Genomic DNA, 24,576 nt, shown 5'->3' on the forward strand with positions numbered 1-24,576 from the left:
TTTTCCTTTTCCCTAAAATGCATCAGGTTTGGTCCAGCTCCAGTGCAGGAGCGACTCAGCTGCATGGCCAGGAATAACTCCATCTATGTGGTGGCAAACATGGGGGACAAGAAGCCCTGTAACTCCAGTGACCCCAGCTGCCCCAGCGACGGTCGCTACCAGTACAACACCGACGTCGTCTTCGACCCCGAGGGGAAACTGGTGGCTCGTTACCACAAGGTAAAGTGGCCTTGGAAAGGTAGGAGCTTTTTTTCCCACTTCTTCCAAAATTTTCTTTATCTGGCAAGAGAATTAAATACCAGTCATAGTCCCAAGGCAGACTTTTTGCTTCTGTTTATAATTTGAAAGAATCTCTCTCTTGCTGTGAAGTGTTGACTCCAAATCTGCATTCGCTGTCATGTTTCTCAAAACAGACCAGAAGGAAAAATGATTGTTCTGGTTCAATTTAGTGCCATATGGTTTTGGTTGACTTCCGTAGTTCATTAACTCCCTATTACTGGAAATTCTGCTGCCTGAGCAGCTTTAGTTTTCAGTGCCAGGTTTTGCACCAGACTACTCCTTCACGTTCCAGGATTTAAAAATGTTCATCTGCATCTCGTCCTACAAAAGTAGTCTGATTAAAGCAAGACAGGCCCTTTCCTATCATTTTTGTTGTTTGTTGTGTGGGTGTCTATTTTTGTCAGTTAGGTTGATGGTCGGACAAGATGATCTTTAAGGTCCCTTCCAACCTAGAAGATTCTGTGATTCTGTGATTTGTTTTTCTGATGGTATTTCAGCACAGTTTTTGCAGAACAGGAATAATCTGGACAAAACAACAGATCTAAACAGAGATGAGGGCATTGAGACATTTACACCCAATGAAAGTGTCTTCTCTCAGTTTCATGTGCCTACCTGCAAGGTTCATCAAAGTTGTTTGAGGTCACATGCAGATATCGTGCAGATGTGGTTGGACTTGAAGTCAGTTGTTTATTTAATGCACTTTAGGCCCAGTATTTCACCTGGTTCTTCAGAAACAATGCCAAGAGATTTCTTTTTTGAGCAAACTGGGTGAAGGGGACACTGACACTATGGAGGATGGTCCTCTGTGTGCCAGCCTGGCATGGCCCAGGAGGTGAGTTGAAGGTCAAGGTAAAGCTGGACCTATCTTCTGGCTCAGTGGCACGTGTATACTGTCCAGGCCACCTGGAGATTAAAGGACTCTCTTAATAAACGTGAAAGGAAGGAAACCAGAAGGAAAACATTGGAAAGCTGAAAATGTCACAAACTTGAATTTTTCTGAGATCTGCCTTTCCCTCATCACCCTCACCTTTATTTTCTTCTCCACTCTGCAATCTCCCTGGACTCTCTCACACCTCCCGCTGGTGCTGGGTGTTTCCAGTCCTTCTGTGCCTCTCCACACAAAGGTCACCAGTCCTCTCTCTTGGCACCAGACCCTACCTGCTCCTCATCATTCTTATTATTTCTCTCCTGCGTGTCTTTTGGGTTACCAGAATGATAAACTAGGCGGGAAGACTGGAGGGGTTATTCTTATGGGAGTTGAGGGTGGCTGACACCAACAGAGCTGCAGATAGTTGGTTGCTTTCCCAGCTAGATGTGTCTCCCCGTATCCACCTTTTGGGCACTATGGTGATCGTGACTTCCTAGATGTGAAGGCTTCCAACACAGGTTAAAAAAATTATCTTGTCATTCTGAAAAATTTTAGGGAATGACTCCAGGATGTTGCAGTAGGTGCCTTCATAGAATCATAGAATCATCTAGGTTGGAAGAGACCCTTGGGATCATCAAGTCCAACCAATGCCTTCAACTGGTTTCTCTTTTTTATCTTCCCCTACAGTATAATCTCTTTATGTCAGAAACTCAGTTTAATTACCCAAAAGAGCCGGAAGCCATCACCTTTGAGACGCCTTTTGGGAAGTTTGGCATTTTCACCTGCTTTGACATCCTGTTCCGTGAGCCTGCCGTGGTCCTGGTGAGCGAGCTGCAGGTGGACACCGTGCTCTTCCCAACGGCTTGGATGAACGTCTTGCCCTTCCTGACGGCAATTGAGTTTCACTCGGCCTGGGCCATGGGCATGGGCGTCAACTTCCTGGCTGCCAATACACACCATACCAGCCTGTCTATGACAGGTAATTCATTCTCACTCTGCATGAGAAATCTTTATGTCCATGAATATTTATTCCCTGTCCTGTAAGGTGAACAGATTTAGATTGGAGATGAGGAGAAAGTTCTTTCCTGTGAGGGTGGTGGAGCACTGGAACAGGTTGCCCAGGGAGGTGGTTGAGGCCCCTTCCCTGGAGATACTCAAGGAGAGGCTCGACGAGGCCCTGGGCAACCTGGTCTAGTTGGGGGTGTCCCTGCTGACTGCGGGGAGGTCGGACTAGATGGCCTTTGGAGGTCCCTTCCGGCCTGGGCAATTCTATGATTCTATGATTCTATAAATTTTGCAGAGGGATCTCATGTATTTCTTTGGAAGATGAAGAGTCTAGCCACCAAACTTTAAAGCTGACAACCCCCTTTTCTACTGATGCCATACAAAGTGCAGCAAAACTCGTGGTGTTTTCTTTTCTTCTCCCTGGCTGGTTAGGTTTTTTCTTTCTTTCTTTTACTGTGTCTAAAGAAGTAGCAAGTTACTGCCCCTTCTATCTGAGTAGAAACTTCTGAAACTTAGGTTCTTTTCCTCTCCGCCTGTAAGTCTACAATTGAATGCCAAATCATAGAATCATATGGGGTTGGAAGGGACCTCTGGAGATCATCAAGTCCAACCCCCCTCCCCAGAGTTGGGTCTACCTAGAGCAGGTTGCACAGGAACGTGTCCAGGTGGGTTTGAATGTCTCCAGAGAAGGAGACTCCACCACTTCTCTGGGCAGCCCCTTCCAGGGCTCTGCCACCCTCACAGGAAAGAAGTTCCTCCTTATGTTTAGGTGGATAATGAATATACTTGTAAACCCCATGTGTGGCTCCACTTATTCTGGGCAAATGAAAGACTTGTTTGTAGCTGTATTTAACGCAGTTGTGGAAAACTGTTGAAAAGCAATTTTCAGACCTGTTGCAGTAACGCTGCTAAGAATTCTGCATTTTGGATGGTCTCAATGGGTAGATGGCCTTTTAATATGAATTAGCGAAGAATAAAGGAATTCTCAAGCAACTGTTGCATGCAGGAGAAAAGAGAACTGGGGAAGGCCATAAATACAACCATAAGGTAACATCCTCTGTCTTTGGCTATGCTGAGCAGAGCTCACCCAGAGAGATAAATATTATTCTTTGCCAAAGCATGAGCTCTGTGTACTGCTAATGGTCACCTTTGGATGAGACTGAAATTTCTGTAATATTTATAAAATAGGGGATAAGCTCACTGCAGGGACAATTAAAGGACAGTATGAAATTTTCTATTCCTTTTGACCTGACTATTGTGCTGTCCTCAGGGAGCGGGATTTACGCCCCAGACGGAGCCAGAACATACTACTACAACATGGAAACTGAGGATGGTCTCCTCCTCATTGCTGAACTCAATTCTCACCCTCGCCTTTCTCCTGCCTTCCCTCCTGCTGTCAACTGGAGCTCCTACGCTCGGAGTGGCCCAAGACCCCCACCAAACGACAATGATTTTGAAGGACTCATCTTCCACGACAGGTTCACTTTCACGGAGCTCACTAAGACTGAGGGGGCTGTCGCCGTTTGCCAGAAGGACCTCTGCTGTTACCTGAGCTACAAGATGATAGGGAAAGGAGAAGATGAAGTTTATGTGCTGGGTGCTTTTGATGGGCTTCATGTCGTTGAAGGCCAATACTATCTGCAGGTAATGGTTTTTGGTTGGGGGGGACACATGGACTACTTATTTTAGGAAAGCTCTTGTGGGGGGAAAATGACAATGACTTTCTTTTATACCAGAGCACTGATATAAAATGTCACAGAATCACAGAATCTTCATGGTTGGAAGGGACCTTTGAGATCATAGAGTCCAACCACAAAAAAAACCCACAAACACGCCCACAAACAAAATCATAGAATCATATGAATCATAGAATGGTTTGGGTTGGAAGGGACCTCAAAGATCATCTAGTTCCAACCCCCCTGCCCTGGGCAGGGACACCTCCCACCAGACCAGGTTGCTCAAGGCCACATCCAGCCTGGCCTTGAACCCCTCCAGGGATGGGGCAGCCACAGCTTCTCTGGGCAACCTGGGCCAGTGTCTCACCACCCTCATAGTAAAATCCAAGCTTGCTTACCTTTAAATCCAACAAATGCAGTGGAGAGGCCCCTAAACCTCTTTTAAGTTCCCAGAGTGCTCTCACTATTATTTTAAGCATGCAATATTAGGGAAATTTAGTTTTCTTTTGTGACTGTTTTCTCCAGCAAGTGTTCCAAATCTCCTCTGTAATCATCATCAAAAGGTTGCTGTTAAAAAATCAGTTGATTGTTTCTATCTTTATGAGACGCTCGGGAAATTTAGATTCACAGAGATGCTAATTTTTTGTCATTACTCAAATTATAGCAATGAAGTTTACTAAAATGGCATACGACTTTTACTGGAAATGTCTACTCTTCCTATCTTTTAATCAAACGTTTGGGAAGACAGTGAGTTTCATCCTGGTTGAATTTGCTTATAGCCACATTAGCAAACCTTCTTTGCCTTCATAATTAAGTTATTGTGCCAGCAGATTATTCTTTTTTTAGTTAGTTATTTCTGTCTGTCAACACGGCCTTTGTGTGCCAGCTGGTGTGGATTCCAGGATATGGGGGGAGGTCTTGGCCAGCAAACAGCTCGTGTAATACATTTAAGAAGGGAGCTTGAATAAACTCAGTGAGTTTGCTTGGAAAATTCATTTCAGGGATTGTGCCAGATGGCCTCTACCAGCACTGAATTTTCTAGAGAAGACAGGAGTTTCTGCTCTTCCTTTTTCCCCTCAGTATTTTTTCGTTTCCTCAGGACATATTGAGATAATCTGATACTTTATTTCTCTGCTTATTTGCATTTCAACATGAAAACATATTTGCTGATGAGCGAGACTTCTGATGTTTGCAAATACACTTCTTTTGTCCCACGGTATCTGCCACAAATAGACAAACTCCTCCATCACCTGTCAGCAAAACCAGCCAAAATCCTCTCATTTTTCATGGGAATGCTAGCACTATTTCATATTTCTTTATGGTGTCCATAAACATTTATCAGCTGTGACTTGGAGAATTAACTCTATGGACAAACCATCCCCATTCCTAATTTCCTCTGTGGGCTGCAACTACAGACTCAGAACTGTAAGAGAGGGTGCTGACTTAAGGGCTACAAAGATGATGAGGGGCCTAGAACATCTCTCTGATGAGGAAAGGCAAAGGGGCTTGGGTCTTTTTAGTCTGGAGCAAAGACTGGGTGGGGATCTGATGAATGCCTATAAATACTTAAGGGGTGGGTGTCAGGAGGATGGGGCCAGTCTTTTTTTCAGTGGTGCCCAGTGACAGGACAAGAGGAAGTGGGCACAAACTTGAACATGGGAAGTTCCATCTAAATGTGAGGAAGAACTTCTTTCCTGTGAGGGTGGCAGAGCCCTGGAAGAGGCTGCCCAGAGAAGTGGTGGAGTCTCCATCTCTGGAGACATTTCAAACCTGCCTGGACACATTCCTGTGCAACCTGCTCTGGGTGGACCTGCTCTGGCAGGGGGTTGGACTAGATGATCTCCAGTGGTCCCTTCCAATCCCATGCCATTTTGTAATTCTGTGATTTTGTGACTTCACCACCTTGATATATATTCACCAGGAGCTGAATGAAGAACATCAAATTCAGGGTTCTTATGGACTATGAGGCCATCTAATGAATTGTCATTAGCAACATGTCGTGGACTACCAGCCATCTAATGAATTGTCATTAGCAACATGTACAAATATCAGTAATAAGACCTGTGTGTACAGTTGCACAACGTACCCATGAGTAGTATTTTGTTTCATTTGCCTAAAATTTCCATTCCCAAGTTCATCTTACTGAAACATGGGAAAGGAATCTTCAGACAAGAGAACGGGCAATTGGATGAATTAGTGGAAGCAACAGGATTCGCCTCCAGGGCTGAAATCATAGAATTACTGAGTTTGGAAGGGACGGCAAGGGAACAAAGAATTAGTGGAAGCAACAAGATTCGCCTCCGGGGCTGAAATCATAGAATCATAGAATTACTGAGTTTGGAAGGGACCTTTCAGATCATCGAGTCCAACTGTCAACCTAGCAGGGACAAAAACCATCACTGGCAGAAAGTCAGTTATTTCAGAATACGTCAGAAACAGGTTGTTTCTAACTGCTGAGGCAATTCAGGTCTGCAATACCCCCAGTCAGGTCAAGGGGTAAAAAAATTGAACTAAAAAGGAGTTGCTTAAAGGTTACGAAAGAGATTGTGTGATGCTCACCTGCTCCGACACACTTGGATGACACAAGCCTTTCCTACCAGAGTGTTTCCATCTTGCTAAACGTGTTGTTGTCTCCTCCTCCCTGCAGATATGCACGGTGCTCAAGTGCAAGAGCCCAGACCTGAAGACGTGTGGGCAGCCGGTGGAGACGGCTCGGACCAAGTTTCAGATGTTCTCCCTCAGCGGGACGTTTGGCACCAACTATGTCTTTCCTGAGGTCTTGTACAGCGGGGTGCAGCTGGCCCCTGGGGATTTCGAGGTAAGGGGGCACCCGGGAGCGGTGTCATGGTGGGTTCTCTGTGGGATAGTAATGGACTAAACTGCCTAAACAGCAAAAGTGAACTTGCTCATAGTGAGTAGACCAATTAAATAATGAAGTCACTGGTTTCAGGAGGAGATACGGTCTGATGATGGACTTTCTTCCTGTTACGTCACATCTTTCTGAGCTCTCAGCCTGTTGGTGTGAGTGCTCCTCTCCTCATCTCCTTCTCTTACCTTCTTCGATCAGGTATTGAGCGATGGGCGCGGTATGAGTGCTCCTCTCCTCATCTCCTTCTCATCTCCTTCTTCGATCAGGTATTGAGCGATGGGCGCTTGATGAGTAAGACGATACCAACAAAACCAGTCGTCACCGTGACGCTTTTTGGACGGTGGTATGAAAGGGATCATCTGAAAGAAGACCCACAGCCAACAGCCCTCCCATGATATTACCATAACTGAACCTGTGCACTCTTCATCTTATGTCCAAGTGAGATACAGCATCCTCTGCTACAACAATCCCAACTCTATTTCCCGTTTCCAGTTACGCAAACTTCTTATCAAGGTGCTTTGTTTCCTAATAATGCAGCAGTGTTATTTTATTGCTGCCATTTATTGAGAAGTATCTATTTCTGTATCAGAGGATTACTAATCTTTTATTAGCGCAAAAAAGGCAGTTGTGTTTCTTTCTCTGATTTCTGGATTTTTATTTTTCTGGCCCTCGGAAAATCTGTGTTGTGGGGCAGAGGATCCATTCCTATTAACGTAGCATTGCACATTTTAAATAAAACAGTGAAAAATGTGATTCAGTGCAGCTCTAGACAAAAAAACTCAATAATGCTTTGTCTCTGTGGGAAAGGAAGGGAAGACTGGGGAGGAGGACTGTAAATACGCTCAAGTGACTCGCATGTGGGGTGCTGGGAAACACATATATCAATCACACTCATTGTTGCTTAGTTTTGTGTGCTCAACAAGTAGAACATCTGCACTCAGATAACACAGGCCTGGGATGGACTCAGGGGCACCTTCTCAAACACGCCTGGGATTCCTGCCCTGCTGTTGGAGAGATCAAAGCCCAGCAGAAAACTGCCTGCCAGAATCCTTGAAATACAGCCCCAAACAGCACGTGGGAGCTCTCTCGCTCCCTCACTCCCTTGCTAACGAGGACTCTCTTGCTAATGAGGACTCTTGCTCTGCAGTGCCTGTGTCCCCTGCTTGCTGCCTCTGCCTGGGTGCTGCTTCAGAGGTTCCCCGATCCATGAGGTATTGACATTAAATTTGTTCTTTGCCCTTAATCCATGGTTTTGTGGTTGTTCCTGTGTCCTGCCTCACACAGTCTCTGATAGACAACTACTTCTGCTGACTTACCCAAGTCTGCTCTTTTACCCCACTTACACTTCTTTTTTTTTTTCCCCTCTATTTGTGTTGCTTTGGGTTTGTTGCCTTTATGCCATCGCTGCGTGTTGCTTGGCACGTGGCAGCACAGAATCCTAGAGGCTGAGTGAGAAGAGCCAACTCTGAAACAAAACCTGCCACCACTTCATGGTCAGAGCTCAATGCGAATCAGCATTTCTTTGAAATCTCTCTGTTGAACCAAAACTTGGAACCTAAACCTCAAAATGTTCTGCTCGCCAGTTCTGAGCAACACCCCTGGGTGCACTGGGTGCTGTTCGTAGAATCTACACCCTACAACTCCCTGAAAGGAGGGTGTAGAGAGATGGGGGTCGGTCTCTTTTCTCAAGTCACAGGCGAGTGCTGTTCGTAGAATCTACACCCTACAACTCCCTGAAAGGAGGGGGTAGAGAGATGGGGGTCGGTCTCTTTTCTCAAGTCACAGGCGACAGGACAAGAGGAAATGGCCTCAAGTTGCCCCAGGGGAGGTTCAGGCTGGATATTAGGAAAAATTTTTTCACTGAAAGGGTTCTCAGCCATTGGAATGGGCTGCCCAGGGAGGTGGTTGAGGCACCATCCCTGGAGGTGTTCAAAAGACAGGTTGATGTAGTGCTGGGAGGTATGGTTTAGTGATGGTGATGCTCCTTGTTTGTTGTGTGGGTGTCTATTTTTGTCTGTTAGGTTGACGGTTGGACAAGATGATCTTTAAGGTCCCTTCCAACCTAGAAGATTCTGTCATTGTGATAGAATGGCTTGGGTTGGAAGGAACCTTAAAAATCATCTTGTTCCAACCCCCCTGCCGTGAGCTGGAACTGTTTGCATCCAGTAAAGAGGTCACCGAGTGACCTGGTGTCATAGGGCAGCTCCTTTCTCCTATCTTCTCTATGTCTTTCTGGTCATCTAACATGAAATAAGCCTTATCTTTTGCTCCTTCCTGATAATGCTGGGTAGTGCTGCCCTGCAAACTCATTTACTGTAGGAATGAGGTGGTTTAGATTTCTGCTTAAGACCAGTTACTGCTGGTGAAAAGGCACAGTTCACATCTTCCCATCACAAGAAGCTGCTTCTTCCCCCTTGGTGACCTGTGCTTCAATGCTGCTGCTGGGACCTCTTTACCTTCCTTCAGCCTATAAAGACGTGGATGTTCTGTGGCTGTGTCTTCAGGTGTGGTTAAATTCCTCCTTCCTTTTCCCCACGCTGTTCCTGGTCTCAGCGTGGTGCTCTCAAGGTCCTCAGTCCCTTATGCTTCACTTATGGAGCTGGTGAGAAGTTGGGGGTGCAAATGCTACCCCAACTCCAGCGCTGATTGTCACTGCTCTGCACTGTGTGACCTCTTCTGCTTTCAAATGTAAATAGAAACTCACGTGTGACATAGCACAGTGTCACGCTCAACATAATGACATGTTTATCAAAAGCCCCGGATGATGTGTCCTGACTCATGGAAGCTCAACATCGCTCAACATCTTTAAAACCTTGTTCACTGTTGGAGTTGGTTACAGTAGAAGGATTATCCAGTGTGAGCTTCTTCCCACGGGTGCAAACTCAGTGCAGATACTGTGCTTGTCCCTCAGGAACGTGGTGGGTGACACTGCAACTCTGTCCAAAGGGAAAGTGTCTGGATTTAAAGGAGGTTACGGCACTCCAGACGGTCTCACCTTGCAGTGCAGAAGGTATCTGGCAGCAGCGTGTGGCCAGTCTCGGAGCTGAGAGGTGGCTCCTTTAGGTCTGTTGGCTGCTGATACCAGTCTTGTGACTGAAGGAACGTGTGTGCAAGTAGCATGTGATCCCAACCCTGAATCTGGTGAGTATCTTGAATTCCGGATTTTGTTCAAATCTATCATTGTCTGGTTTAGAAGGTCGAGAGAGGTGATTCTACCCCTCTGCTCTGGGGAGACCCCACCTGGAGCACTGTGTCCAGCTCTGGAGTCCTCAGCAGAGGAAGGACATGGACTTGTTGGAATGGGTACAGAAAAGGCCACAAAGATGCTGGGAAGGCTGAAGCACCTCTGCTGTGAGGACAGGCTGAGAGAGATGGGGGTGTTCAGCCTGGAGAAGAGAAGGCTCCTGGGAGACATTAGAGACCCTTCCAGTCCCTAAAGGGGCTCCAGGAGAGATGGGGAGGGATCAGGGAAGGGAGCCATAGGACAGGGGGTAACAGTTTTAAACTGAAAGAGGGGAGATTTAGATGAGATCTCTGGAAGAAATTCTTTGCTGTGAGGGTGGTGAGACCCTGGAACAGGTTGCCCAGAGAAGCTGTGGCTGCCCCATCCCTGGAGGGGTTCAAGGCCAGGCTGGATGGGGCTTGGAGCAACCTGGTCTGGTGGGAGGTGTCCCTGCCCAGGGCAGGGGGTTGGGACTGGATGATCTTTAAGGTCCCTTCCAACCCAAACCATTCTATGGTTCTAGCTATGTTTGTATATTGAGTATTTTCCTGTAGAAGTCTGGCATGAGCTGTCATGGCACTAAATTCTTTTTGCTGCAAAGATTGTGTAACATTTAGCCTTGTGAAATGCGTTACTCTGCAAAGTGAGTCAAGCAGACAGGAAGGAGCCCTGTGCCCGTCTGCCCAGGATGTGCATACCCACGTGCCCTGCATAGAAACAAGGCTGCCTGAAACCACTGAGAACAACAAACGCTTCTTCCAGGAAGTGACAAAAAAAGCATTTCGTTACCAGAGAGCTAAGTCAGAACTAAAGAAGGTAAGAAACTCGGGCGTCCAGATACAAGTGATTTTTGGGAACGTGCAGCCTTCGCTTCAAAATTTCAGGTGGGTTGATCTGTAGAGGGAAGAAAGCAAGTTGGAACAGGCAAAATTTAGAAGTTGTGGCTCCCATTCATGATGCTTTTCGACAGAGACCTTGGGGGACCTGAGATCTTCAGGGCTCCATGACTGCACAGTGTGCTGATGGGTGTGCTCAGACAAACAGCCCCCTCTCAATGTGGAGCATCACAAAGCCCCACAGCTCTGAGCCAGTGCTGAGCTGAGCTTGGGTCTGGCCTCCTGCAGCCCTGCCTGCACCCTGTGACCTCCAGTTTGGTCAAGAATGTGTCCCTGCTGGTCTGTCTTTGCTGAGATTTCCCAAACTCTGGCTTGTTTTCCTGCTGTGGGAATTGCCACAGCGATGCCATGCCTGGATCATCCCCAGGTCTGGCAGGGGATGGGTTTCTTCAGCTGCAGCACGGTGGTCACTTCCCCATGACTTCTCTGCTTGTGGTGTGAGGTAGAATTGCTCAATGCTGGTATCTCTCTTGGCTTTGATGTTGTGAGCCTTTCCGGGCAGGGTGATTGTATCCCCTGGTGTCAGCTTTTTCCCAGTCTGGGGAATTCCCAGGTTTTATGCAAGACTTTCCCTTTTAAAGGCCCCTGTCCTTGCTTGTCCCTGACCTCTTGAATGACTTCCAGGCTACAGACATGGGTCTTCCTGAAGCCCATGCTCTTGCTTCTTTTCTCCAGGCTGAACAACCCCAACTCTCTCTGCCTGTCCCCACAGCAGAGGGGCTCCAGGCCTCTTAGCATCTTCGTGGCCTCCTCTGGACCCATTCCAACAGGTCCATGTCCTTCAAGACAGGTCCACGTCCTGTTTCAAGACAAATAGAATAGACTGGACTAGACTAGACTTGACTTTCAGTTGGAAGGGACCTACAATGTTCATCTAGTCCCACTTCCTGACCTTTTCTTAATCCTTTAATAAGTTAAAGCACATTATTGAGGACATTGTCCAAATGCCTCCTAAACACCGACAGTCTCGGGGCATCAACCACCTCTCTCGGAAGCCTGTTCCAGTGTTTGACTGGTCCTGTCAGAGGACACTGCAGGGCCAGTTGCTCCGAAGTAGGACTTGATGCTCATGGACAAAAATAAGACTTCTGGGTGAAATTACGTAGTGAAGAGGAAGATGTTGTCAGATGAAGAATATATTCCTTCATTTCTTATGCAGCAGTAAATATGATTAGCCTGGTAAAGATCATTGAGTTCCAACCCCCTGCCCTGGGCAGGGACACCTCCCACCAGACCAGGTTGCTCCAAGCCCCATCCAGCCTGACCTTGAACGCTTCCCTACAGTTTTGGGGTTTTTTTATGAAGCACCTAAAATTAAAGTAACAATGTGTTATTTCCAAAATATTATGCAATAATTGCTTTCCAGAAGAAAAAAAAAGATTGCTTTGTATGAGCAATTTCAAATTGCTTTTTGGGCAAAAATGGCTTTTCATAACAAAAAATATTAAAAATCTGTGTTGTTCAACTCTTTCTCACAAAACAAATGAGTATGTTGTTCTGGGCAAAGAGACCAGGACAGTTTGAAGGTTAGTTTATATTTCAGTGTGAGCCCGGGATGGGGGACATTCTTGGGGCATTCTCTCTGCTACAACTATAAGAAGCCATTGGCCAAAGGCAAGAGGTGCAGCAGGATCTCCTGTTCCCTGAGTGTAGATGGACCAGGGACACTCTGAAGCCTGAGGGCTACACTTCCCACAGGAGGTCTGTCTTCAGCACCGGCTGAATTTTTAACCCCTGGCACCAGGGTTTTATGTAGGTTACATGGAGCAGGGTGCCCTCACCAGGGGAGTCCAGGGTTGTCCAGGATGTGCATACCCACGTGCCCTGCATAGAAACAAGGCTGCCTGAAACCACTGAGAACAACAAACGCTTCTTCCAGGAAGTGACAAAAAAAGCATTTCGTTACCGGAGAGCTAAGTCAGAACTAAAGAAGGTAAGAAACTCGGGCGTCCAGATACAAGTGATTTTTGGGAACGTGCAGCCTTCGCTTCAAAATTTCAGGTGGGTTGATCTGTAGAGGGAAGAAAGCAAGTTGGAACAGGCAAAATTTAGAAGTTGTGGCTCCCATTCATGATGCTTTTCGACAGAGACCTTGGGGGACCTGAGATCTTCAGGGCTCCATGACTGCACAGTGTGCTGATGGGTGTGCTCAGACAAACAGCCCCCTCTCAATGTGGAGCATCACAAAGCCCCACAGCTCTGAGCCAGTGCTGAGCTGAGCTTGGGTCTGGCCTCCTGAAGGCCTGCCTGCACCCTGTGACCTCCAGTTTGGTCAAGAATGTGTCCCTGCTGGTCTGTCTTTGCTGAGATTTCCCAAACTCTGGCTTGTTTTCCTGCTGTGGGAATTGCCACAGCGATGCCATGCCCGGATCATCCCCAGGTCTGGCAGGGGATGGGTTTCTTCAGCTGCAGCACGGTGGTCACTTCCCCATGACTTCTCTGCTTGTGGTGTGAGGTAGAATTGCTCAATGCTGGTATCTCTCTTGGCTTTGATGTTGTGAGCCTTTCCGGGCAGGGTGATTGTATCCCCTGGTGTCAGCTTTTTCCCAGTCTGGGGAATTCCCAGGTTTTATGCAAGACTTTCCCTTTTAAAGGCCCCTGTCCTTGCTTGTCCCTGACCTCTTGAATGACTTCCAGGCTACAGACATGGGTCTTCCTGAAGCCCATGCTCTTGCTTCTTTTCTCCAGGCTGAACAACCCCAACTCTCTCTGCCTGTCCCCACAGCAGAGGGGCTCCAGGCCTCTTAGCATCTTCGTGGCCTCCTCTGGACCCATTCCAACAGGTCCATGTCCTTCAAGACAGGTCCACGTCCTGTTTCAAGACAAATAGAATAGACTGGACTAGACTAGACTTGACTTTCAGTTGGAAGGGACCTACAATGTTCATCTAGTCCCACTTCCTGACCTTTTCTTAATCCTTTAATAAGTTAAAGCACATTATTGAGGACATTGTCCAAATGCCTCCTAAACACCGACAGTCTCGGGGCATCAACCACCTCTCTCGGAAGCCTGTTCCAGTGTTTGACTGGTCCTGTCAGAGGACACTGCAGGGCCAGTTGCTCCGAAGTAGGACTTGATGCTCATGGACAAAAATAAGACTTCTGGGTGAAATTACGTAGTGAAGAGGAAGATGTTGTCAGATGAAGAATATATTCCTTCATTTCTTATGCAGCAGTAAATATGATTAGCCTGGTAAAGATCATTGAGTTCCAACCCCCTGCCCTGGGCAGGGACACCTCCCACCAGACCAGGTTGCTCCAAGCCCCATCCAGCCTGACCTTGAACGCTTCCCTACAGTTTTGGGGTTTTTTTATGAAGCACCTAAAATTAAAGTAACAATGTGTTATTTCCAAAATATTATGCAATAATTGCTTTCCAGAAGAAAAAAAAAGATTGCTTTGTATGAGCAATTTCAAATTGCTTTTTGGGCAAAAATGGCTTTTCATAACAAAAAATATTAAAAATCTGTGTTGTTCAACTCTTTCTCACAAAACAAATGAGTATGTTGTTCTGGGCAAAGAGACCAGGACAGTTTGAAGGTTAGTTTATATTTCAGTGTGAGCCCGGGATGGGGGACATTCTTGGGGCATTCTCTCTGCTACAACTATAAGAAGCCATTGGCCAAAGGCAAGAGGTGCAGCAGGATCTCCTGTTCCCTGAGTGTAGATGGACCAGGGACACTCTGAAGCCTGAGGGCTACACTTCCCACAGGAGGTCTGTCTTCAGCACCGGCTGAATTTTTAACCCCTGGCACCAGGGTTTTATGTAGGTTACATGGAGCAGGGTGCCCTCACCAGGGGAGTCCAGGGTTGTCCCGAGACAGGTTTGGAAGCCTGGAGAGGGATTGTACAATTGGAGTGAGCAAGTGCTCCTTCCATGGAGCCCCTCGTAGACCAGCATCGCTTCTGATGTCCTCTCTTAACCTTTCGTTCACCTTTTATTTTTAACATTTCAAACTGGAAACAAGGTCCAATTCCTAGAAATGTTTCTTTGACTTCTTACTGTAAGTAAATGTTCTAATGGCTGGCAGAACTGCACCGTACCTTCCCAGATTACTCAATAGAAGATTATTTCCAAAGTAAACTTTACTCCTCCCTTTCTCTCTGGTTTATATTCCCCGTGTCTGACCCAGGAGCTTCAAGGCACCAGCCATGTTCCCTTCCCAGCCTCTCCTGCCTGCTGTGGTGTTTGCCCTCGTGGTCCTTCAGGCCCTGGCCTCCGACACCTTCATTGCAGCCGTCTACGAGCACGCCGTCATCCTGCCAGATGCCACCATACAGCCCGTGTCTCCCGATGATGCTTTGGCCCTGATGAACAAGAACATGGATGTCTTGGAAGGGGCCGTCAAGGAAGCCTCCCAGCAGGTACTAGGTGTATGGGGAGCCTTGTTAATTAGTGTTTTCTGCTCCCGCTGGCCCTCCTGGTTGTCTGTTGATGGGTGAATTCCTAACGGAGCCTGTTGTGTCAGGGTGCCCACATCATTGTGACTCCTGAAGATGGCATTTACGGATGGCGTTTCACCAGAGAAGCCATCTACCCCTACCTGGAGGACATCCCTGATCCGGGGGTGAACTGGATTCCCTGCACCGACCCCACAAGGTGATTCTTTCCATACAAATTAATGTGGTTTCAAATTAGCACTTCATGGAGTCATGAACTGCTCCCAGGAAATGCCTAAGAACTGCTGCTTTTTACATCTCTTAAAATTCCCAAGTACTGTAGACATGAAATGCCTCAAAAAGAACTCTTAATCAAATGAAAATCAGAATATTCAAGGCAGAAAGCATTGAGAGAGTCTCGCTTCTAAAAATTGCAAAAGGAGGAAAATGAGGGACTTTGGGGCAAAATCATTATTTTTAAAACTTGTAAAACTTTGTCACTTCACAACAATTGTGATTATCTTCAGTAATTCTAATCTAATTTTATGTCGGATGAATAGATTAGGCAAGGAGATTGAGTCCTCGGCTCATGTGGCTGGGTGATTAGATATATTAGATATTAAGAAGAACTTCTTTGCTGTGAGGGTGGTGAGACACTGGAACAGGTTGCCCAGAGAAGCTGTGGCTGCCCCATCCCTGGAGGGGTTCAAGGCCAGGCTGGATGGGGCTTGGAGCAACCTGGTCTGGTGGGAGGTGTCCCTGCCCATGGCAGGGGGTTGGAACTGGATGGTCTTTAAGGTCCCTTCCAACTCTAACCATTCTATGATATGCAGTTAGTGGAATAGTAATTTTGAATGCATTTCTTCCACATTTGAAGTTAAACTTATCACATTTCTTGATTTTTATTTTTTTTTTTGTCTCTCACCAAAAATGCATCAGGTTTGGTCCAGCTCCAGTGCAGGAGCGACTCAGCTGCATGGCCAGGAATAACTCCATCTATGTGGTGGCAAACATGGGGGACAAGAAGCCCTGTAACTCCAGTGACCCCAGCTGCCCCAGCGACGGTCGCTACCAGTACAACACCGACGTCGTCTTCGACCCCGAGGGGAAACTGGTGGCTCGTTACCACAAGGTAAAGAGGCACCTCAGCATCACCCTGTTATCAATTATCAGTATATTTTTCATCTCTCTGGCACCAATTTTAGGTGGTTCATACAATAATTTTACATAATTATAGAGCAACAAGCAGTCAAGGATGATCTGATGCAAGGATCTAATGGCCAGAAGGAAGAGCAGGCATGGGCATGATTGATCAGGAGTTATTCCTACAGGCTGTATTTATGATAGTAAATGGGAAAGCAGCAGTGAAAGACTTTTCATAGAATCATAGAATGGTTTGGGTTGGAAGGGACCTTAAAGATCATCCAGTTCTAACCCCCCTGCCCTGGGCAGGGACACCTCCCACCAGACCAGGTTGCTCCAAGCCCCATCCAGCCTGGCCTTTTCCATACTCATTAAATCCTAGCTGGTCCTCAGCACAGTTTTAGCCAAGCCCATAGCTGGACATTGCTTCCAGGAGTCAGAGGGGGCTCAGCCACCCTGTTTTATAGGGGGAGAGGGTCTTCTGGGTGGGTTCAAACCCTCTGTGCCATCCAGCTCGGGTATCTCAACCCCCAGCTCTGCCTTAAAGCCTCTGCGAGGTAATAGCTGTTGATAATCTTGCCTTATTTCTAGTTTCAAACATGCAATTTTCTTCACCTGCAGTACAACCTCTTCAGAGGAGAAACTCAGTTTAATTACCCGAAAGAGCCGGAAAGGGTCACCTTTGAGACCCCCTTTGGGAAGTTTGGCATTTTCACCTGCTTTGACATCCTGTTCCGTGAGCCTGCCGTGGTCCTGGTGAGCGAGCTGCAGGTGGACACCGTGCTCTTCCCAACAGCTTGGATGAACGTCTTGCCCTTCCTGACGGCGGTTGAGTTTCACTCGGCCTGGGCCATGGGCATGGGCGTCAATTTGCTGTCGGCAAATACCCACAACATCAACTGGGCAATGACCGGTGAGTCGCTTTTGGGGAAATTGATGTTATTTTCAGACTAGTGGATTCAGAAGCAGGCAAATAGCGTTTCACAGATGTTTCCCTCAGACTAAAAATATTCTTGGTGTTGTATTGAATCACAGAATCACATGGGGTCAGAAGGGACCTCTGGAGACCATCTAGTCCAATCCCCTGCCAGAGCAGGTCCACCCAGAGCAGGTCCCACAGGAACGTGTCCAGGTGGGTTTGAATGTCTCCAGAGAAGGAGACTCCACCACCTCTCTGGGCAGCCTCTGCCAGGGCTCTGCCACCCTCACAGGAAAGAAAGTTCCTCACAGAAAGAAGTTCTTCCTCATGTTTAGATGGAACTTCTCATATTCAAGTCTGTGCCCATTCCCTCTTGTCCTGTCAAAGATGCTGAACAGCTTCAGCCAAGGAAATGTTAAACAGGGAAAAGTGTAGGGTCCTGCACCTGGGGAAGAAAAATGTCAGGCACCAATACAGGTTAGGGGTGGACCCGCTAGAGGCAACTACTGAAGAGAAAGATCTAGGGGTCCTGGTGGACAGTAAAATGACAATGAGTAAACAGTGTGCTCTTGCGGCCAGGAAGGCCAATGGTATCTTGGGTTGTATAGGGAAGAGTGTAACCAGCAGGTCAAGGGAAGTCATTCTCCCCCTCTACTCTGCACTGGTGAGGCCACAACTGGAGTACTGTGTCCAGTTCTGGGCTCCCCAGTTCAAGAGGGACAGGGAACTACTGGAAAGAGTCCAGCGTAGGGCTACAAAGATGATTCAAGGATTGGAGCATCTCCCTTATGAGGAGAGACTGAGAGAGCTGGGACTCTTTAGTCTGGAGAAGAGAAGGCTGAGGGGAGACCTTATCAACGCCTACAAGTATCTCAAGGGAGGGTTGAAGGAGGAGGGAGCCAGACTCTTTTCAGTGGTTCCCACAATAGTAATTTTGAATGCATTTCTTCCACATTTGAAGTTAAACTTATCACATTTCTTGATTTTTATTTTTTTTTTTGTCTCTCACCAAAAATGCATCAGGTTTGGTCCAGCTCCAGTGCAGGAGCGACTCAGCTGCATGGCCAGGAATAACTCCATCTATGTGGTGGCAAACATGGGGGACAAGAAGCCCTGTAACTCCAGTGACCCCAGCTGCCCCAGCGAAAATACCCACAACATCAACTGGGCAATGACCGGTGAGTCGCTTTTGGGGAAATTGATGTTATTTTCAGACTAGTGGATTCAGAAGCAGGCAAATAGCGTTTCACAGATGTTTCCCTCAGACTAAAAATATTCTTGGTGTTGTATTGAATCACAGAATCACATGGGGTCAGAAGGGACCTCTGGAGACCATCTAGTCCAATCCCCTGCCAGAGCAGGTCCACCCAGAGCAGGTCCCACAGGAACGTGTCCAGGTGGGTTTGAATGTCTCCAGAGAAGGAGACTCCACCACCTCTCTGGGCAGCCTCTGCCAGGGCTCTGCCACCCTCACAGGAAAGAAAGTTCCTCACAGAAAGAAGTTCTTCCTCATGTTTAGATGGAACTTCTCATATTCAAGTCTGTGCCCATTCCCTCTTGTCCTGTCAAAGATGCTGAACAGCTTCAGCCAAGGAAATGTTAAACAGGGAAAAGTGTAGGGTCCTGCACCTGGGGAAGAAAAATGTCAGGCACCAATACAGGTTAGGGGTGGACCCGCTAGAGGCAACTACTGAAGAGAAAGATCTAGGGGTCCTGGTGGACAGTAAAATGACAATGAGTAAACAGTGTGCTCTTGCGGCCAGGAAGGCCAATGGTATCTTGGGTTGTATAGGGAAGAGTGTAACCAGCAGGTCAAGGGAAGTCATTCTCCCCCTCTACTCTGCACTGGTGAGGCCACAACTGGAGTACTGTGTCCAGTTCTGGGCTCCCCAGTTCAAGAGGGACAGGGAACTACTGGAAAGAGTCCAGCGTAGGGCTACAAAGATGATTCAAGGATTGGAGCATCTCCCTTATGAGGAGAGACTGAGAGAGCTGGGACTCTTTAGTCTGGAGAAGAGAAGGCTGAGGGGAGACCTTATCAACGCCTACAAGTATCTCAAGGGAGGGTTGAAGGAGGAGGGAGCCAGACTCTTTTCAGTGGTTCCCAGTGAGAGGACGAGGGGCAACGGGCACAAGTTGGAACATAAGAGGTTCCACTCAAATATGAGGAGAAACTTCTTCACGGTGAGGGTGACAGAGCCCTGGAACAGGCTGCCCAGGGAGGTTGTGGAGTCCCCTTCCTTGGAGATTTTCAAAACCCGCCTGGATGCAGTCCTGAGTAACATGCTCTAGCTCTGGGCAATCCTGCTTCAGCAGGGGAGTTGGACTAGATGATCTCTATGGTCCCTTCCAACTCTAGAAATTCAGTGAAATTCAGTGAAATTCAGTGAAATGTTCAGGGAGAGTGTATGACATTAAATTCTGCTGTTTCGAAAGTGAAAATTTAGAAAATGGCACAGTTTCACTTACATTTGTGCTGAACAGCTTCAGGCAAGGAAATGTTAAATGTTCGGGGAGAGTGTATGACGTTAAATTCTGCTATTTCGAAAGTGAAATTTTCTTTAGAAAATGGCACAGTTTCACTTACATTTTCAGCCTCTTATTTAGAAGCAGCATTTTTTTGTTTAGAATTCAATCCTAAATTAAATGGAGGGAAAAAAAATGTTATAAACAAAACTTAATAACCCAAAGCCAAAAGGAGGTTTCCTGTTGAATATTTAATAAAATATTTTCTGGTTTTTGTTGCTGCTCAAGAATTAGAAATATTTGTATTTTGGTTTGATGGGAATAGATATTTACTGCCTTTTTTTATGTGAACTGAGAAAATGTTGCTGTAGCTGCATCTGTAACTCTTCCCCGAAGCAGAAATGAAAGTCTCAAAGGAACATTTTTGCCTGTCTTAAATGGACTGGGCTGAGTTTAATCCACAGCCCTGGGTTTCCTTCTGTAAAATGCAGTTAACCCCATCGTTTCCTTCATTGGTAAATATGCCACGCTTAGAGCTCTGATTGATATTTAAATTAACCTAAGTTATTAAAAAAAGAGAGATGGTCAAAATTGTGATTTAAGGCTCCGATTCAAGATCCAGCGATGTACAAAAGCTGTGAAGTTTAGGTCGTGTTTCACCTGTGAAGTTTAGGTCACGTTTTTACGCCATGACGGGTATTTCAGCTCTTCTGTGTTTTAAAATTCTTCCAAAATTCTCCGTAAGGTGTTGACTGAAAATAGCATCCCTGGAAAAGCCCAGTGGTGTGGCACAGGGGGTGGTTGCCCCCATGCCAAGCCATGGTCCAAGGTGATAAAAGGCTGGTGGGTGTCTTTGGCAGGCAGCGGGCTCTTCACACCAGAGGGACCGGCCACCTACCACTACGACAGCAGGACAGAGAAGGGATGTCTTCTTCTGGCAGAGCTGAGCGCACGGCCCCGTCTCTCCCCCAACTACCCCCCTGCTGTCAACTGGAGCTCCTACGCCACAAGCATCAAGACGTTTCCAGGAGAAAATAACACTTTTTCAGGAGCCGTCCGGCGGGATGTATTCACTTTCAGTGAGCTCAGGAGCAAAGCTGGAAATTCCACGGTTTGCCAAGGAGAGCTCTGCTGTCATTTGGTCTATCGGATGTCAGACGAGAGCCAAGATGAAGTTTATGTCCTGGGTGCATTTGATGGGCTTCATGGTTCTCTCATCAAATATCACTGGCAGGTAATTGGTTTCGTAGGGGTGAGCGTGGGTTGTATATGCCTACACCCATAGAATCACAGAAGAGTCAGGGTTGGAAGGGACTTTTGGAGATCATCTAGTCCAACCCCCTGCCAGAGCAGGTCCACCCAGAGCAGGTTGCACAGGAACATGTCCAGGCGGGTTTGGAATGTCTCCAGAGAAGGAGACTCCACCACCTCTCTGGGCAGCCTCTTCCAGGGCTCTGCCACCCTCACAGGAAAGAAGTTCCTCCTCATCTTTAGGTGGAACTTCCTGGGTTCCACCTTGTGCCCATTCCCTCTTGTCCTGTCACCTGGCAGTACTGAGAAGAGCCTGACTTCATCCTCCTGACACCCACCCATGAGATATTGGTACTGAGATATTGATAATATCCCCAAACCAAACCAAAACACTTGTCCATTACTGCATCATGAGAACTTTTCTTGTAATCAGAACCAGCTCTTGGTTGTTGAAAGCTTTAGAGGTATTTTGCCTTTCTGTCTCCTCCTCCCTGCAGATATGCACGCTGCTCAAGTGCAAGAGCCCAGACCTGAAGACGTGCGGGCAGCCGGTGGAGACAGCTCAGACCAAGTTTGAGATGTTCTCCCTCAGCGGGACGTTTGGCACCAACTACGTCTTTCCTGAGGTCTTGTACAGCGGGGTGCAGCTGGCCCCCGGGGAGTATGAGGTAACGGGGCACCTGGGAACTGTGTGACACAAGATCTTCCAGGTCTTCTTTGGTGCTGGAAGCCCATATGGCAGAAAAGTCCCATCCAAGAACCACTTTCTTGGGTTCTGCAGACCGTAACTCAAGGGGACATTTAAAGAGAGGGATTGAATTGATCCTTACTGAGGAGAACATAGAAACGCTGAGGCTGAGAAGCTCTTCAGTGTTTTCTTTAGTAAATCTGCCTTCCCACTTCACATCCCAAATCTAGAAATAGCAGCTTTCAAGGAACATTTTTCTACAGGTTTCTGCTGATGGGTGTTTTAGGAAACAAAGAAATCAAATGCTCTGAGAAATTGCCCAACCAAGAAAAAATACTGATGAGTATCGTGCATAAGCGCGGAGATCCCATGTTAAATGTTTAAAAATGTTAAAAATGTTAAAAGTGGGATTTGAGGGGTTTGTAGGGTTCGGGGTTTTTTTTTATTTGAAACCTTGGCGCTCATTTTTGCCACAGGATGTTTTAATTCATAAACCTTAGATTACGTTTATGTAAAAGACTAGATGTAATCTTAATTGATTTGGCAGAGGAATCAAATAGGTTACAAGAGACAACGAAGACACTGAAAAAGATTTGAAATGTTCTAGGGGAAACAAGGGTGATTTTTTTACAAGGTAGAGAGTGGAAAAGCTTCGCTCATCCTGCTTATTTGTTTTGAATGGGGCTTCTGTAAAAACGTAGACATGAAAGGATTGATTGGTATGCTCAAATATGGTCATGGCCTAATTTATTATTTTTTAAATTGTATTTTCTTAACAAATAGATGTTTAGTGTTTGTCACAGGGGTGCTTATAAAGTTTCAGGTGTTCGCAGTCCGTGAACAACAGTGATTTCAAATTAATCTGTAAAAAGTAACTATGAAAAGCAACATAGGGCCAGTAGCCTGAAATTCTCTGCTTCCATCTGGAAATTGTTCTGGCGTCCACAAATCAAAGAAGATTTCAAATAACTGTCCTAGATATATATCTGTAACCTTCACTGCCATGTATGAGTCACTAACAATTCATCTGACCTAACAGATCTGTTATTGTCACTTTCACCTTCTTTATGAGGCAAAAAGTGACCTTTTATTTTTTTTTTTCCCCAAAGATTGAGCTGAGGGAGGTTTTAAAGACCCTCAGGTCCATGAAAATGGCAGAGCCGTGGTTTCTTTCATTCTCAAGGATTGTTTTTTTTAAAATTGCTGCACCAAAATATTTGACCTCTAAGGCGTTAATCCTTCCCATAGCGTGCAGTCTTGCTACTCTCTTGGTGGAATATTAATATCCTTCTTTCTCTTTCCAACCAGGTGCTACGTGATGGGCGTTTGAAAAGCAAGCACAGCACCTCCAAACCCCTCCTAACAGCCACGCTTTTTGGGAGGCTGTATGAAAAGGACCCCCGGCATCCTCTGCGACCCTCCCCGTGATGGAACTCCTTGGGTCTCCCCATGGTCACCATGGACCAGAGGGGAGTTCCCTGCAGTGATTCCCCCTCCTCATGAGCCCTGGCACTGTTCCTCTGTCGTTCCTCTCCTGCAATCCTGCAGCCGTGGCAGTTGAGTTTATTTAGGAGAAAGCAATGCCGTCACTCCGTTGTATATGCCTAGATGAATATTTTTTTTTAATTGTGCTTGAGCCAGTGTAATAATTTTTTTTTAGTGTGAATGCTCTGTCACGTGAAATCATTAATTAGAAATTATTTTCTTTCTTTTTCCCCAAAGATACCATGTGGATTGCCAGGTTAAAATTAGAAAGAATATACTTTTTATTACTTGGCCTAGAATTACTCATGTGGAAAAGAAAAAGGAAAAACAAAAGAGGAAGTGCTACTGGAGAGTCATGTGAACATAATTTGACTTCTGTTTTTGTTGTTGCAGTCAAATCACTTGATTGCAAGTGCAATCACTTGATTGCACTTGATTTTTTCACTGGCTGGCATCTATAGCTTTACGTGCTAATTCACACACAAAAAAAGAAGAATGAGGGGACATATTGGAAGGAAATGCCTCACAGATGCACCAGTGGTGCTTGAAACACACGAATCCTTTGTAGGTTGCTGATATCCTGAGTATTTCATGCGCTCCAAATGCATGTGGAATTCATAAAAATATTTCTGAAGCTAACAAGGAATAGAGTCAGGAGACACAAACAGAAGAGCATTGTAGACATTCAGTATATTATCACTTGGGTTATCTTTACACATCGGGTTAAACTTTCCTAAACTCTCTGTATCAAAAGACTCAGAATTTATTCAAGCTCCTGAGTTCATAAACATTTAATATTGTATTACTGGGTCTAATAGTTGCACAATCCCTGACTGCACCTTGCTGTTCAATTATTTAATGGATAAATTGAGGTTATGATGACTAAATTATGTGTACAAGGACGTGGCTGTAGTGTCCTGCTCTCATAAAAAAAAATCAAAACAAAACAAAAAACCAAACCAAAACTAGATTATTGAGATTCTGTCTACTTTTGCTCAAGGTCTGCTTGCTGTAATTTAATATGTACAATAAAGTGCATTAGATTTTACTCAGTGTTAGTTTCCCTGAAGTTGTCACTTAAGTCAGCTGCAAGGTTTGGATCACACTTGCTTTAACGCAGTATTTTTCTACCTTCACCTGAAACCCCGCATCAACAAAATCTATTAAGGCCTTGTTTTTCTCTCTCTGTGATCAGAAACAGCATGGACAGGTGAGTCTTGTTTGCTTGGACGGGCATCAAGGTGTAAGGAAGAAATATTGACGTGTGAAAAGCAGGCTTTTCCAGCTCAGAAGAGGATGGGGTTCATTGGGATACCATCTGGCGTAGCTTTTGGGGTGGAGTCATTGACGTGAATTACATAGAAGTTGATTTGAGTCTTCTCTGGCACACCTCTTCTGGAGTCACTAAACACTCCTGTTCTTCCAGAAA

At 46.2% G+C, this 24,576-nt stretch overlaps 2 protein-coding genes across 4 annotated transcripts in view; both read left to right on the plus strand.

Annotated features, from left to right (window-relative positions):
- Window positions 1–7,454, plus strand: part of LOC106886672 (pantetheinase-like) — an 11,519-nt gene extending 4,065 nt beyond the window's left edge. The window contains exons 4-8 of one of the 2 annotated variants that reach the window (XM_014939809.1): window positions 27–219; window positions 1,835–2,126; window positions 3,423–3,796; window positions 6,476–6,646; window positions 6,964–7,450. In XM_014939809.1, the coding sequence (XP_014795295.1) occupies window positions 27–219; window positions 1,835–2,126; window positions 3,423–3,796; window positions 6,476–6,646; window positions 6,964–7,092 (1,159 nt within the window). In that variant the 3' untranslated portion in view covers window positions 7,093–7,450. Of the gene's footprint in view, window positions 1–26; window positions 220–1,834; window positions 2,127–3,422; window positions 3,797–6,475; window positions 6,647–6,963 lie in introns of both variants that reach the window. The other variant, XM_014939808.1, reaches the window with a different exon arrangement.
- LOC106886671 (vascular non-inflammatory molecule 2-like) overlaps window positions 1–24,200 on the plus strand; it is a 26,449-nt gene extending 2,249 nt beyond the window's left edge. Inside the window, exons 2-8 of one of the 2 annotated variants that reach the window (XM_014939807.1) lie at window positions 14,959–15,180; window positions 15,285–15,415; window positions 16,135–16,327; window positions 16,960–17,251; window positions 20,584–20,957; window positions 21,472–21,642; window positions 22,971–24,200. In XM_014939807.1, coding sequence (XP_014795293.1) covers window positions 14,968–15,180; window positions 15,285–15,415; window positions 16,135–16,327; window positions 16,960–17,251; window positions 20,584–20,957; window positions 21,472–21,642; window positions 22,971–23,090 — 1,494 coding nt within the window. In that variant the 5' untranslated portion in view covers window positions 14,959–14,967 and the 3' untranslated portion in view covers window positions 23,091–24,200. Of the gene's footprint in view, window positions 1–14,948; window positions 15,181–15,284; window positions 15,416–16,134; window positions 16,328–16,959; window positions 17,252–20,583; window positions 20,958–21,471; window positions 21,643–22,970 lie in introns of those variants that run through there. The other variant, XM_014939805.1, reaches the window with a different exon arrangement.
- The last annotated feature ends 376 nt before the right edge of the window (window positions 24,201–24,576 follow it).

Source organism: Calidris pugnax, unplaced genomic scaffold (assembly GCF_001431845.1).
Source record: "Calidris pugnax isolate Ruff unplaced genomic scaffold, ASM143184v1 scaffold87, whole genome shotgun sequence".
Classification (NCBI taxonomy): Eukaryota; Metazoa; Chordata; class Aves; order Charadriiformes; family Scolopacidae; genus Calidris; species Calidris pugnax.